The sequence below is a fragment of the Amborella trichopoda genome, chromosome 9 (genome assembly GCF_054954075.1).
Source record: "Amborella trichopoda isolate Santa Cruz 75 chromosome 9, AtrichopodaSantaCruz75HAP2 v2.0, whole genome shotgun sequence".
NCBI classification, from domain to species: Eukaryota; Viridiplantae; Streptophyta; class Magnoliopsida; order Amborellales; family Amborellaceae; genus Amborella; species Amborella trichopoda.
Window position 1 is genome coordinate 1,339,214 of NC_142344.1, and position 13,836 is coordinate 1,353,049.

Below are 13,836 nucleotides of genomic sequence, written 5' to 3' on the forward strand. Positions count from 1 at the left end.
AAAAACCACAAAAGAGATGACGAATCTGACATTGAATCAGTAGGGAGCACACAGGATATTGTTGAAGAAATAGCAGAAATCGAGGGGGGATCCAACGCCTAAGATGCAAATTGGCAGAGATCAGGCTCCATCAAGTTACAGTGTTGAGAGAGAGGAAACCCTCTCTCTCTAATAAGGAAGAAGCTACGCAAATAGACGATGAAAGAGAGAACATTGAAAAGAAGAAAAAGACGAACTTGGATTGGGAATTAGAAAGTGAAAGAGCTGAAATCAAAGCACCTTCAAGAGATCGCAGACTGGTTTTCACTGTAAGTGGAAATAGACCACTTAGGAGAGAGGTTGAGGCAAGGTACATGCAACCCAAGAAGCTGTTTGGCGATGTAAGTGCCATTGAATCTTGCAAGAAGGAACCGGACTCCGAAAAATTGTTGAGTTCTCACCAAAAAAGTGGTAGGATAGTGGCTAGTAGGTACCTTCAATTCCTTTGAGAAATTCAATCGACTGCCTCTCTTTTTTAATTTCTTGTCTCTTTTTATCAGACTTTCATTTTATTTATTTTTGCAAAATAGGGTCTCTGGTTTGTGGTTTGAACACAGTTGAATACGATTCTTCTTGAAAAAAGCATGGATTGTATGTTGTGCTAAATATTAATAAAGAAATTATCTACAAAGAGTGCATTTATCTTCTGCAGGTCACAATCATTCTTGTCCTTCAAATTTCAAAATAAGTGTTTGCAAAAGTGTTATTGAATAGACAGTTCCACAAAAAAAATTTCTCAAACTTACTGACTCACCAAAGTCATCCAATTTGATGTGGGAATAATAGTTACCTCCATATACAACAATAAATGATACCTTTGTAGACAATCTCATTAATAAATGCAACGCTTTGTGGTGGCATTGGAGAAAGGGGTTTAGAACCACATAGAATATCCATGGCCGGCAGATTTCAGTTGACATTTATGAATATGTTGTTTACAGATCTAACCAAAGAAAAAACCTCTGGTAACCAAGAGAGAAGGTTTTAAGGAAAAATCCCTAAAGATTTCCAAACTTTCAGTTTTCCTCAATAAAATTCAGAAAAAAAAAAATTTGGAAAGATAAAAAGTCAGAAAATTCTGATGGAATTGATCGAAGTATAAGTTACCTCACCAACCATGGTATCTTCTGATTCTCTTTTATGATAAGACACTGATACATCCACACCAATCAAACTAAAACACTATATTTACATCACAATGCAGTTAAAAAATCACCAACCATAGGCAATAAATTAACCCAAGTCAGCCCCACTAAAGCATTAAGCCATATATAGAAGGGAGAAAGCACAGTCAATATACAAAAAGCAAAACATCGGCAAAGAGAGATGCCAATCATATTATGTGAGAGATGGAGGGCATCGATGTTTGAGTAAAAAAGTGCTACAGATACTTCCCAAGAGATGAATATTGAGATCTCGAACCAAATAATGATGAAGCCGTGGTTCCCCGTTGCCTCTTGACCTGGAAATCACAAATTATTTGCACTTGGAATAACAAAGTACAGAATAATACACCACAGCAATTGATTTCACAAACTGGAGTAATGCTCCGTATTCCAATATAGTTTTCTCCTCTAAATGATTCAAATGTCTCACTTTTGTTTTATAAAATTATAATTGCACCAAATTAAGATGAAAAACATCATTTTTCACAAAAACACATGAAAACTATTTTCCAAATTCACTTAAATATTCATCAGTTTTTCGTGGACAACCAACAAGCAACATTTCATACAATTGAAGAAATTAGAGATTGCTATGAGGTGCGCAAATTCCAAAAGTGAATGATCATTGTGGTAGTAAGGTAGAAATAACAGGAGAGACAGAGAAAGAGAGAGAGTGAGAAAGAGACCGCTTTTCCATCCACCAAAAATCTTCAGATGCTATGGCTTCTGTGAATGTGCGCATGTGCATGTGCATATGTGTGTGTGTCAGAGAGAGAGAGAGAGAGAGAGAGAGAAAGAGACCTTCTCAGAATTGAACAGATCATCTGCAACAGCTTCCATTTCTTTCCTTTTCTTTTCTTCTCTACGGAAGTCTGCCACCTCACTCCCATAATCTGATTCTCTGAGCACAAAGTGGAGTTCAGTACTATTTAACTTTCAGGATCTTCAAGTTCAACAATTAAATGAATGTTAGAAACGAAGGCCCGAATTCTTACTTATATGGATACTTCGAAAATGGGATTAAATCTCGGAAGCTATTCCCAGATGGAACCTCTCTCTAAAGATACAATCAATGGGACCAAAATCACAAACATAAATTAGTCAATGAGCCAAAAAAATCAGAAATCAATATATGGTATATGATAAGACATGGGAGCATCCAATGTATACATTCCTGATGATGGATGATGTAGATTAAGTATATCAGAGTGGCTGAATTAATATCTAAGGTAACCTTGCCCCAAGAGAAATCAAGATTTATTATATACCAAGTCCAGGTTTAATATAAATGATGTAAAAAAATGGAGTCAGTTAAGCATTATTTTTATCTGGAAACAGAATAGATAGTCAAATACACATGGTGACAACTAATGGTCAGTTTTTTCTCTCTTTCTCTAAAACAATAATAATAATAAATAAAAATAATTGTCAACATCTTTCCCAAAATTTTAGCAGAAATTGTTCAAGAGGAATCTCAATTACGTTAGCTCATCAAATCAATCCACTTGGAGGAGTCAGCAGTGAAAAATTACCTTCCTAAATCGTTTAAAATTGATGGCCTCCGAGCTAGATTTATTCCTGTTTGAAGTCACAAGGCCATTTCTCACAATCAAATCCTGAGTGTATATTATGTCTGAATTATGAAGGGAAGGGGCATCGGATTCATCCTTCACACTCTTCACAATAATACCCCCATCTTCCCCTATTTCACTAGGCAGTGTCCTCTCCTCTGCTGTGACTTTGGCAAGGCCATCATTAGAGCTCCCTCTCTCCTCGTCGCTCGTGGATTTTTTAGACTGGACCAAAGCAGCAACACGATCAGAAGTGGCAGTGTCAGTGTCCACATCAGAGTCGGCCACAATGGTCTCATCAGTAGAGTGAGAAGATGAAACACGTACTGCATATTTACAGGAATGGAAAGTAATCTAATTGAAGTCCTTGTTTCATGCAAGAATTTGCAGGAAAGAAATGAAACCAGAGAACAAGAATTTTCTTCAATGATACTGCTGGTCATTTCTAAGAAAAAGAAAAAAAAGAGAACAGAAGCCAGAGAACAAGTATATTATGGCTTATGGTAGAGATGCACACTATAAAAACCCAAATCCTGCAAAAGATGTCAATGATGCACAGAATACCAGGTGTATCTTAGCTTGAAAAAGGGGAAATGTATATAAACAAGCCTAGTGCTAATGGGGGCTGCAAGGTTCTGGAGTAACCAGTTCATAGCAGGCACCGATGAGCTAATATAGAGTTACATGAGTTTACAGTGTATTGCCAGCATTCCATAAGGAAAACTCACAAGAAGGCAACTCCAGAATAGATGGGTCCAGATGTCCAGATAAAACACAAGCAACCAGCTTAACCTCATTGACTCTGGATATTGAATTGAGAGAGCGCAGAGTGTGAATATCATTTTCTGATCCTGAAGGGATCACATGTGCTATGAGCTTGCTTGCACCGTCCTCCAATATCTGGAAATGTAGAAAAGAATAATGAGTTTAGTCACTTGTTAAAATGAATGCTTCTAGTTATTACTGAAAGTAATGTATGAAAGCCAAAGGGTCATAAGGACCATTAGTACACATGCTACTCATTGCAAGTGGTTATAATATCTGATTCATTTTATTCAAACCATTTCCTCTTAAGAGTTGTTGAAACTTTGAGCATTAAGAATTTACTTGAGCTGCACATGTTTTTTAATCAAAATGGCTGGGGCTTCATGCAGTCAAGGAATTAGGGTTTTCCTTTTCTTTCTTAGGGGTATTTACACCTTTTTTGTTATAGAGAATTTAAGGGGTAGAAATGAAAATTTAGTACTAAAATGGTGAAGGACTAGGAATTTATATGGGTTAGGGTTTCTTATGGAGCAAGTTAGCATTTAGGGCATTTTTCTACAAATATGAAGTGTTGGACAAGGATATAGAAGAGAAGAAGAACTTGTTATTTGGTCTCTTAAGGTCCTTATGAAAGGACCTTTTAAGGTGGATCCTTTATACACCCAAAGCAAGGGTCAAATTTTCTTAACTTTTTAGGGTGGACTCCCCTGCAGATCCAAAAAGATGGTATATCATGTCACCTTTTTAATCTCTATTTTTTTAATTTATTTCATTGTTCTTTCTCTTTCTTAAAGCTAGCAGTATTAGACCCTTGATATCCGTGCAACACGGCGCCATAAAAAACATCTACATATCCATTTTTGGAGCATGGATCAAATATTTGGGAGAGTCCAAAAGGACCTAGAAGAAATACTTGGCAAACTAATACAACAAGTGGTATAAAAACTACTCAGCATATCAATACAACATATGGAAACAAAATATGAAGAGAAGGAAGATAAAAATTTGACCCTTAATTCAAGTGTTGGTCGAACATCACCACAAACCCCAAAAGTTGAACTGGTTGTAAGGCATGAAATACAAGTGGTAGATGCGTGATATTTTGGTATCGCAATACCTCCCAAAAGTACATGGCTTCATTGGCATATCACAACTTTGTTGGACTAAGTTCAATCGAAAGTTTGCATGGAAAGGATGAAGATTTCCAGTTGTAACAAAGAAGAGAAGATAATGAAAGAAAACTTTCGAATTCTTTAATCTGAAGGACAAGCTTCTCCCAACCTCGAGAAAATGATGTGGTTAAGTTTTTTTTTTTTTTGGGTAATTATGTAGTTAAGGTCTACTTTTATTGGTTGGGGTATTTTTCTTAGGGAACAATAGGGTTAATCTAGTATTTAAGTTTTGTAAAGATTGATATTTTAGGATTTTATTATGTTGTCGAGAATTGAGGGGTAGAGTTGGTATTTAATTTTGAGAAGATGAAGGGCTAAGATTTAATGGTGATCAAGCTTCCTTAGAGAGTAAGTTAGGGGTTTATCCTTTTTCTACAAATATGTTAAGTATTGAAAAATGAAAAGATAGAGAGAAGAATTTATTTTTTAGATCATGTGAAAAGATCTTTTTGGGTGGAATTCTTTGCAAACTTAGAGAAAGGGTCAAATCTCTCAGCCATTCGGGTGGACTCCCTTGTAGATCTAGATATCTCTCGCCATCTTTTATTTTTTTAATTTATTTTATTTTCTTTCTCCATCATCATCATCATCATAGCCTTTTCCCAACTATTTGGGGTTGGCTATCATCAGAGCCTTTATCTTATTTTGTTTCTCACTCCTGCCTATATGAAGAGGTATTAAAGTCTTGAGATCCATATGACACACCACTAAAATCATCTGCTGGTCCATATTTGGAGCGCATGGATCGAATATTAATTGGTGCAAGAACAACCAGCATATTCATGCAACAAATAGAACAAAAATATGAAGAGGAAGATAAAAATCAACCTTGAATCCAACAATTTAATCAAACACAACAGTACACTCTGGAATTTGAACTAGATATATGGCACTAATACAAGTGGTGGAGAGCACAAGAGATTTTAGTGTTGCAATCAACCTCCCAAGATTACATGGCTTCGTTGGTATATAACAATTTTATGGATTAAGTTCAAGAACATAAAGTGCCACAGGAAAAGGGTAAAAATTTACAGTTAGAACAAAGTTAAAAAAGTACCGGGCAAATGGTTGGATTACACCACCAACTATTTGTGAGGTCTATCAAGCATGCGGTATATTCAATAAGCTCGAGGTCCAGCTTCTCCCAAACTTGGGAGAAACATAGTCAAGGAATTAGGGTTTTCCTTTTAATTTTCCTTTCTTAGGGGTGTTTATGTCTTTTTTATTGTAGAGAATTTATGGGATATTTGGATATTAAAATTTAAAAGATGAAGGGATGGACTTTAATTGTGATTAGGGTTTCTTATGGAGCAAGTTAGGCTTTTGAAATATATTTTTTTCATACAAATATACAGGTGTTCGACAATAATATAGAAGAGAGAATAATTTATTTTTAGGTATTGTGGAAAACCAGAGAGGCTCAAAACTCTCAACTTTTGGGGTGGACTCCCTCATAGACCTAGAGAGAGTATATACTCTCATCCTGTTTTTATTTGTTATCTTTCTGGTTTGTTTTATTTTCTTTCTCCTTCTTCGTTACATCAGTTCTATGAACCAACAGAATTCTATGCACCAGATGTCGAAATGTCAAGAATCGCAATGATTGAGAAACAAACTTTAAGAACCCAGGTCACTGATGTCTTTTTTTTGTATATATTTTTAAAAAAATGTTAATGGTGGGAATGATGCCTAGGACATTATGTTGCGGCACCTGTCCCCCTAACCACCGATGCCCCAACCCATTTCCCATGTCTTGGGAACATTTCTTCTTATTATATTGTCCAACAATTACAAAACAAAAGATGTTGGATATGAGTTGCTAGTGAGTGTCAATATAGTTAACCTGTAAACAAAATTAGCAAATGAAAAACCTCGTTGGAGGAGTTACTGATAACTAAAATGAAATGAATTAATTATATTGACCTGTAAGCAAAATTAGCAAATGAAAAATCTCGATGGAAGAGTTACCTGATTACTAAAATGAAATGAATCAAGGGAGAGAACCTTTGCACCAACCACTTCTAGCAACAGCCTCAATCTTTCCCCATATGTATACTGCACCGAAATGATTTAAGTTAGAGTGAGAGCTTGACTTCAACAAAAAAACCATTGGCATCAAGAAGCAAATCACCATATGTGAAGACCGTAATACAAAAGTATATCCCGCTAAACAGCTTTCCCGAACTGTTGGTTCCACAACTTTAACTGATGACGAATGTTCTCCTTCTCCTAACGTCAAAGTTGGAATGCAACTATGAAAATAAGTAAAACCAATATGTCAGCTTCATGTGGATTTGGACGAAAGTACTGAAGTACAGTGATACAGAGTCTACATAAAACAACAAAATTAACGGTATTTGTGAAAGAAAATATGAATAAACTTACGTAGAGCAGCTAGGAATTTCATTTGAAACCTTTTTCTCTGCAACAGCCTGAATCAAAAAGTTGATGAACAGATATAAGTCCTTGAAAATCAAAAGAAGTTAACAATCCAAAAATGAAAGAGCAATTAACTATCTGAACAATAAAGCAGCTCGTGGCCAAATTACCACAATTCAAAAGAACCATGTACTTAATTCAAGGGAAATATAAGAGGAATGATTTCGAGTCCCCACAGACAACTACTTATGAGCATCATTTGGTGCTTGCCACACACTGATCAGAATAAACATACAACACATGTAATCTTCTAAAAGACATTACAAAATACACCGCATATATGACAATGGTGATGAGGCATCCACCATATAAGGAAATGATCCCAATGGTGGGCCTCACACCCTATCCATCACCATCCATGTTGTTCGTTGGATGATGATCACCATAGTGTAGTACTACGTTGGGTTATTATAATATACTTACCATGAATAAAACACTAGAACTAAAGGGAAACCTGAAAGGTGGGAGATCATCATCATCATCATCGTCATCTACGCCATATCCCAATGATTTGGGCTTGGCTATATGAATCCGATTCCTCCATTCTTCTTTATCAAGGGCCATCAAGTTCAAGATTCATGATCAGATGTGGCAAAGTTTTACATTGACCGTCTACTTAATGCAATTCACTTCCTTTACCCGGCCCTAGGACATGTTAAGGGAAGTATAAGGTCCTAACCCTTATTAGACTAGAAAGGTGGTAGATACGTTTTTGAAAATTTTGGAAATGCGTAAGTACTATGAATCACGTTGCCCAGGAAGATGATACCACATTATGACAGAATGTTGGAATAAGAAAAATAGTTCCCAGAGTAGCACCTGTGATACTGATCTTGCAGCCTCCTGCCTCAGATGCAAGAGCCATCAAGTCCAATTCTCAAAAAATGCCTTTTTAACATTTCTACTTATTACTAGAAGCATGATATTAGGAGAAAATTAAGAACAATATAAATGTTTGAGCAACCCACAAGAATCTCCAAGAGGTAATTCTCAAGGAGTTTATCATAGTAATAGAAAAACAAGAAGGACGAGTAGTAAAGATTCCAGCAAGGAGCTCTAGAGCATTGATTGATCTCAACATCTGTTGAACCTTGATGAAGATCACCTTTAATGAACATGTGTCATCTAGTACCCATGTGTTATTTGCTTCTGTAATTGAAAAATCAATGCTGCTAATTGAAAATATCCTTTTAACTATCCTAACAATGATTCACAACTTATGTATTAACAGTCTCAAATAAATCTTACAATTGCACCAGTTACTATATGCATTGTTACCCCCATGAATGATACATGGACTCAGCATTAAAGCCAACCTAAAAAGGGTATATGAGGAAAAATGTTGAGATTTTCCAAACATACTTATTTGGGCTGGGTGTCTTAGGAAATATTATCCTGTTAGAGGTGCAAAATTGACAAATACAAGTAATTAAGAATAAAGATCTTAAAATTATACCTGAACCCAACTGCTGAGAATGACAGGTTGCTTTGCCACAACAGCATCAAGAAGGTTGACAGTCACCAAGGAATGTTCATTAACAAGTGCATGTGTGCATCCCCCTGTCCATGTCCGAGTAGCTGATGCACCTGATAAATTTTCCACACAACAATTTGTGAGATATAAAGCTTGGTCAAAACAAATCACAACTATTGTTAGATGAAAATTAACACCTCTGAAACAAAGAAGAGTAGCAGAGTAATAAACTCACATAAAAATATTATTAATCTGGAAAGAGAAAAAGAAACCTAATAAACATTTCAGTAGAGCAAATTATAATTGTAAAACCAAAAGGCATAATTGCCAGAAAGGTCAAACATGCTATAGGTTGACAAATGAGAAAATTAAATAGATCATATAGAAGAATTATTTACATATCCCTACATATGTACAGAAACTTACAGAATATAACTGCAAATATCTGATATATAGACAAGAGAGTGAACTAAATGATTCTGGGCTAAACGGAGCAAATAAGAATGTCATTGGGAAGACAAACCAATCATAGAGATCATGTCTTCAATGGCGTTATTGTCTTTAAATGACTCCTCAAAGTGAATATAAATTAAGAGTGGTATGTAAGAAAACCTGCCAAAAAATAAAACAAGGAAAATAAGAATGGAACTCAGATAAAGACCTGATATTCTTATACAATTAACTCCAGTTAAAAGTGCACCTCCACTCAGAAGGAAAAAAAAAAAAGGAGCATTCTTAACCTCTGAGAAATTATTTCCAGAATATAACATTAGATTTAACTAAAATGGAAACAGAATTAACCTGAATGATGCATCACCAGTCCCAAATGTAATGAGGTCCCCATTTCTCAAAGTTGTCACCTTATTTGGAAATGAGAAAACTGGCTTTGACTCGGTATTCTTGTTTATAAAGGTGCCGAACTTTGAGAGGTCTAGAAGACTAACATTGGAAGGAAGATTACTGGACTTGCTCTGTGAAGGATCCCATGAACTCATTAAATCAACTATAATTTCAGCATGAACACGTGAAATGGTTCTGTCTGTTTGAATAATTATATCACAGCCTACAAAGTACAGAACAAATAAAATTCAGTGAAGTAAATAACTTTAGTGGTTGAGAACGACCAGGAACACAGGATTATATATACATCGTTACATGCATATAAAGAAAAGCATACCATCCTAGCAGTTGAGTTCCAAACAGTATCCTACCATCCTTTCAACTGTCTGTTATTGACATTGGATGGTTCAGAAGATGGTAGGTTCTGTTTGGAACCCCATTGTACAATAGTAGATGAACACCACATACTTACCGAGATTTATTGAAATGTGCAAACTATAATTGATATGATATATAACTCTAAGGGGTAAATAAATCACACCCAAAAGACTAAGATATTTTCCTCAACCTGAACAGAAATACTCACAAAGGCCGAACACTATCACAAACAAATTTACCTTTTCGACCCACTTTGTATATCCCTTTGGAGCATATATAGTGTTTTGGCATTCCTGCAAAAGTTTCCTGAAGATATTAGACAATAAGAAAGTATCTGCATATAGAATTTTCAATGGGAGTCATACAAGACACTGTACACCGTGACAGTGTTTCACTTTCTGCTTTTAACACAGCAGTTCCAACAGAATATCACAAAAAAATGGTTAACCAGCCCAAAACAAACACCTAAAGCAATTTTAGTACAAGAGTGACATGAATCACATACAAAAAATACATAATTATGACATAAGTTACGGCTTATGAACAAGCATGTTAGTCAAAATAAAGACAACCTTCTATGAGAGAGGACGGAAAACAGACTCAACTTCATCCATAAAGAGCAAACCACATATAGTATATTCTCCTAGATTCCTACACCTAAAGATGGTATGCAAATGATACACCTGTTTCTCAGGACTGCTTTCAAAAACGTAATATCACATCCATACATAGCACAAGACCTAACTTAATGAAGAAGTTAAAGTTATCAGTCACGAACTATAACAAAAAATGCAATTGGTTTCAGCTTTTTATTTACTAACTAATATGCAATCCATCAAAGCTAACCACAAGCTATAAGTTGTCTAGTTCGAACTATGAGGAATAGAATGGTGCAAGCTTCTTAGTTTGCAAGTTTTGTTTATGGACTAATCAAGCACCTGGTTGCAAGTCACATGCGATGCATCATAATACTTCAACAGAAATCACACAATCCCCTCCCACACAAATAATTGCTAAAACCAGGGATCAAAAGCCAGACTCGGGTAGGGACTCCCTCAGCTCCTAATCCCGAGTTCCCCCAGTTCGACTTGGACGAGTACGAAACAGACCAGGAAGTTCAACATGAGAAAAATAAATTCATTAAGAAAAACAGGGAGGAATCAAGCTGTTCTGGGTTTCTCGGCCCAGAATCAACAGCCTCCCTATTCGTATCACTCAGATTAGTTCTGAGTTGGACCAGTGATTATAAAATAATGGCTAAAAAGCTCTTTGCTCAAAAAAAAAATGAACCCTTAAGTTACACAATGATTTGAAGACCAAATGTGAACAAGTAAATCAATCACTCATCTCTTTTACACTCTACAAATTGTTCTTCCAACACCTACTCATTTGAGAGTGGAAACCAATCAAAATCACCGGATAGTGAACCTTCCGAACATAGGCACACACACAAGTTTTACTCAAAGCAATCTGAGAAAAGCAAAATCAGGAAAGCCAAATAACTTGTATCACGCAATTATCTACCACTACAAAAGGTTGGAAACTAACCAATTCTCAGTAATGAAATCCACATCCCACCGATAAGCTTTTTGTTCTTTCTTTTTTTTTCCAATGTTGAGATGGATGATTGGCAAGATAATAAATGATAGAATTCGAAATGAATACATTCGAAAGAACTTAGACGTGGCACCAATAAGCGATAAGATGAAAGAGAGTAGCCTTCACATGGGCAATGCAGACCCAATATGACAATTATTAGGAGGTGCGAGTTAGTTCAAGTACAAGGCTAAAAAAGGGCAAGGGGTCGGTCCAAAGGACATGGTTGGAAGTAGTGAGAAAAAATATGAAGACTTATGGCCTCACAGCCCTTGATAGTGACAGAATGGCGGACTACAATTCGTGTAGCCAATCCGAAATAGTTTGGGAAAGGCTCAAATGATGATGATGATGGCTCTATCAAAAGTTAAATTGCAAGTAGGAACTTAAAAATAGCAGAATTATCACTCTTCTTCTTATTTCAAACAACAAAGAAAGGAAAAAAAAATAGAGAAATTGGGTTTTTTCTTATGAATAGAAAAATTGAGCTTCAACCTCTTGGTTTAGGGATTAGGGCAAGAGGGGCCACCACAATATTGAATCCCAACATATACATTAATATTCCCAAAAAACCAAAATACAGTCGGAGAAAAAAATACTGTTTCTGGTACAAAATGGCCAGTCCCAGATTAAACTCGGTGTTATAAATTCTACATATCCACTAATTAACTCTAAAAGATAAAAAATATAGCTGTTCCCCTTTCCATTTCATGAATGAATACCTGTTTTTCACTACATCAATACCAGGTTCTAACAGAGAGAGTCACACGGTAAAAAAAATAGCATAAAAACCATGAACCCCAAATATAGAGAGAGGAAGAATTTACAAATGGCACAAAAAAAACAACAAATGAACCTGGATTAGGGAGAGAGATAGAGAGAGATTACATATGACACGCTGAGAGCAACAAATGAATCCCAGAGAGAAAGAGACAGACAGAGAGAGAGATTTAACATGAAAGAAAGAAAAAATCCAAATATTAAACCAAGAGGCGGACGAGGGGAGAAGAGAGAGAGAGATTGTACCTTGAGAGGAACCCATAGACGAAAGCTCCCAGACCATTGAGCCTTCTGCAGTGGAATGAAAATATGCAAGAGAAAAATCTCACAAATCAGTTTCTCTCTCTACACCTGATAGAAATAGTACCACGCTCTCTCTCTCTCTACACTCCTTCCCGCCATTACTCAAACCCAAGAGGCTTTCCCCAATACTCGATAAATAGACCATGAGAGCAGTTTATACAGTTCTCTTATATTTTCTAAAATATCCAAACTAGGCCTCCCCTCAAAAATTTTAGCGACATGCCAACATTTTTTTGGGAATACACGGCAATACCCCTACAAAAATTTGGGAAAAGTTTATATAGAGCGAAGGCTCTAAACAATGAAATTATAACCTATTTCAAAAATCTCACCATAAGAGGTAATTTTGATGCTCAAATATTCTCAAATTGATCATCACGCTATTAAGATGCATGGACATGAGAAGTAGATAGATTTCAAATTTTAAAAATAATATATTTTATAATTTATTTTTTGACCCTCATTTTTCAAGTTTTCATAAATATATCGATCTACATTATTTTTTGAAGTTACTACCGAGATTTCCAATACTAAAACCAATTTTTCGATATTATTTGAAGGTATTCTCTAATTTGATTGTTTAAATTACCCTTGTTTTTAGAAAACTAAGTCTTCGCTAGGGACTTCAACCAAATAAAATCAAAACTTTTAATGTCGGATATTTTAAACCAGCTTTTAGGACGAGTATACTGTTTGGATGGGATATAACCTAGGTTTTTAAATTCCATTAGCCAATTGATAAGTCCTAGGTTTGAAATGCTTTTCCCTCTAATTTTAGAAACACTTCGTTAAGCCTTCCTTTTTCAAATAATGAAAACTCCTAATGTTTACTCTAAATTGCTAGTTTTTTAATTATTTACCAATGTTTTTAAATTCGGATCGGTGAGTTGGATCATTTACTCCACAAATTCATATCGATTAGTTAAATCGACGATTCTAATTATTATAAATCGATTCAAACTGGCAAAATATAGAAAAATATTTAAAAATAGATAAAAACAAAAGTTCATAGTGGGGATTTAAAAAGACCTAAAAAAACACATGTATAAAATACCTAAAAAGTTCGAAAATAGACGGTATATATAATGTGTTACAAATATCTACCATTTTTTATTTTTTAAACCATTTTCCATAACTTCCATACATCTCGAGATTGAGACGAAAAATTTGATAGTTCTCCAGTATCAATGCAACTTTTTTCAATGGATTTATGAGTACGTCTTATGTTAATAGTATACTTAAAAGATGCATTTTTTTTATAAGGCCTAAGCCTTTTAAAAAAAAAAAGATAAAACTTATTCTTTAAATCTTGT

The 13,836-nt window shown here is 35.3% G+C and overlaps 1 protein-coding gene across 4 annotated transcripts; it reads right to left on the reverse strand.

Annotated features, from left to right (window-relative positions):
* Nucleotides 1–1,142: 1,142 nt before the first annotated feature.
* Nucleotides 1,143–12,655, reverse strand: NBS1 (nijmegen breakage syndrome 1). 4 transcript variants are annotated; one of them, XR_016040922.1, is made up of 13 exons: nucleotides 12,467–12,655; nucleotides 10,084–10,137; nucleotides 9,428–9,689; nucleotides 9,150–9,238; nucleotides 8,609–8,739; nucleotides 7,099–7,145; nucleotides 6,845–6,965; nucleotides 6,682–6,768; nucleotides 3,505–3,676; nucleotides 2,738–3,001; nucleotides 2,201–2,262; nucleotides 2,007–2,106; nucleotides 1,143–1,501 (listed from the first exon to the last, which is right to left on the reverse strand). XR_016040922.1 is itself a non-coding variant. In XM_011626323.3 (13 exons), the coding sequence occupies exons 1-13, from the start codon at nucleotides 12,501–12,503 to the stop codon at nucleotides 1,421–1,423; spliced, it is 1,608 nt and encodes a 535-aa protein (XP_011624625.1). In that variant the 5' UTR covers nucleotides 12,504–12,655; the 3' UTR covers nucleotides 1,143–1,420. The 4 variants fall into 4 exon arrangements, 2 of the variants coding, with proteins under 2 accessions (XP_011624625.1, XP_088703008.1); XR_016040923.1 differs by having other exon boundaries at nucleotides 10,084–10,150; XM_011626323.3 differs by having other exon boundaries at nucleotides 2,738–3,102.
* Nucleotides 12,656–13,836: the final 1,181 nt, after the last annotated feature.

Excerpts from the sequence above, each read along its gene's own strand:
- NBS1 (XM_011626323.3), bottom strand. The coding sequence starts at position 12,503 with ATGGTCTGGGAGCTTTCGTCTATGGGTTCCTCTCAAG. Across the intron at positions 10,138-12,466 it reads GTCTATGGGTTCCTCTCAAG|GAATGCCAAAACACTATATA; the intron begins GTACAATCTCTC and ends AAACTTTTGCAG. Across the intron at positions 6,966-7,098 it reads GAAATTCCTAGCTGCTCTAC|TTGCATTCCAACTTTGACGT; the intron begins GTAAGTTTATTC and ends TTATTTTCATAG.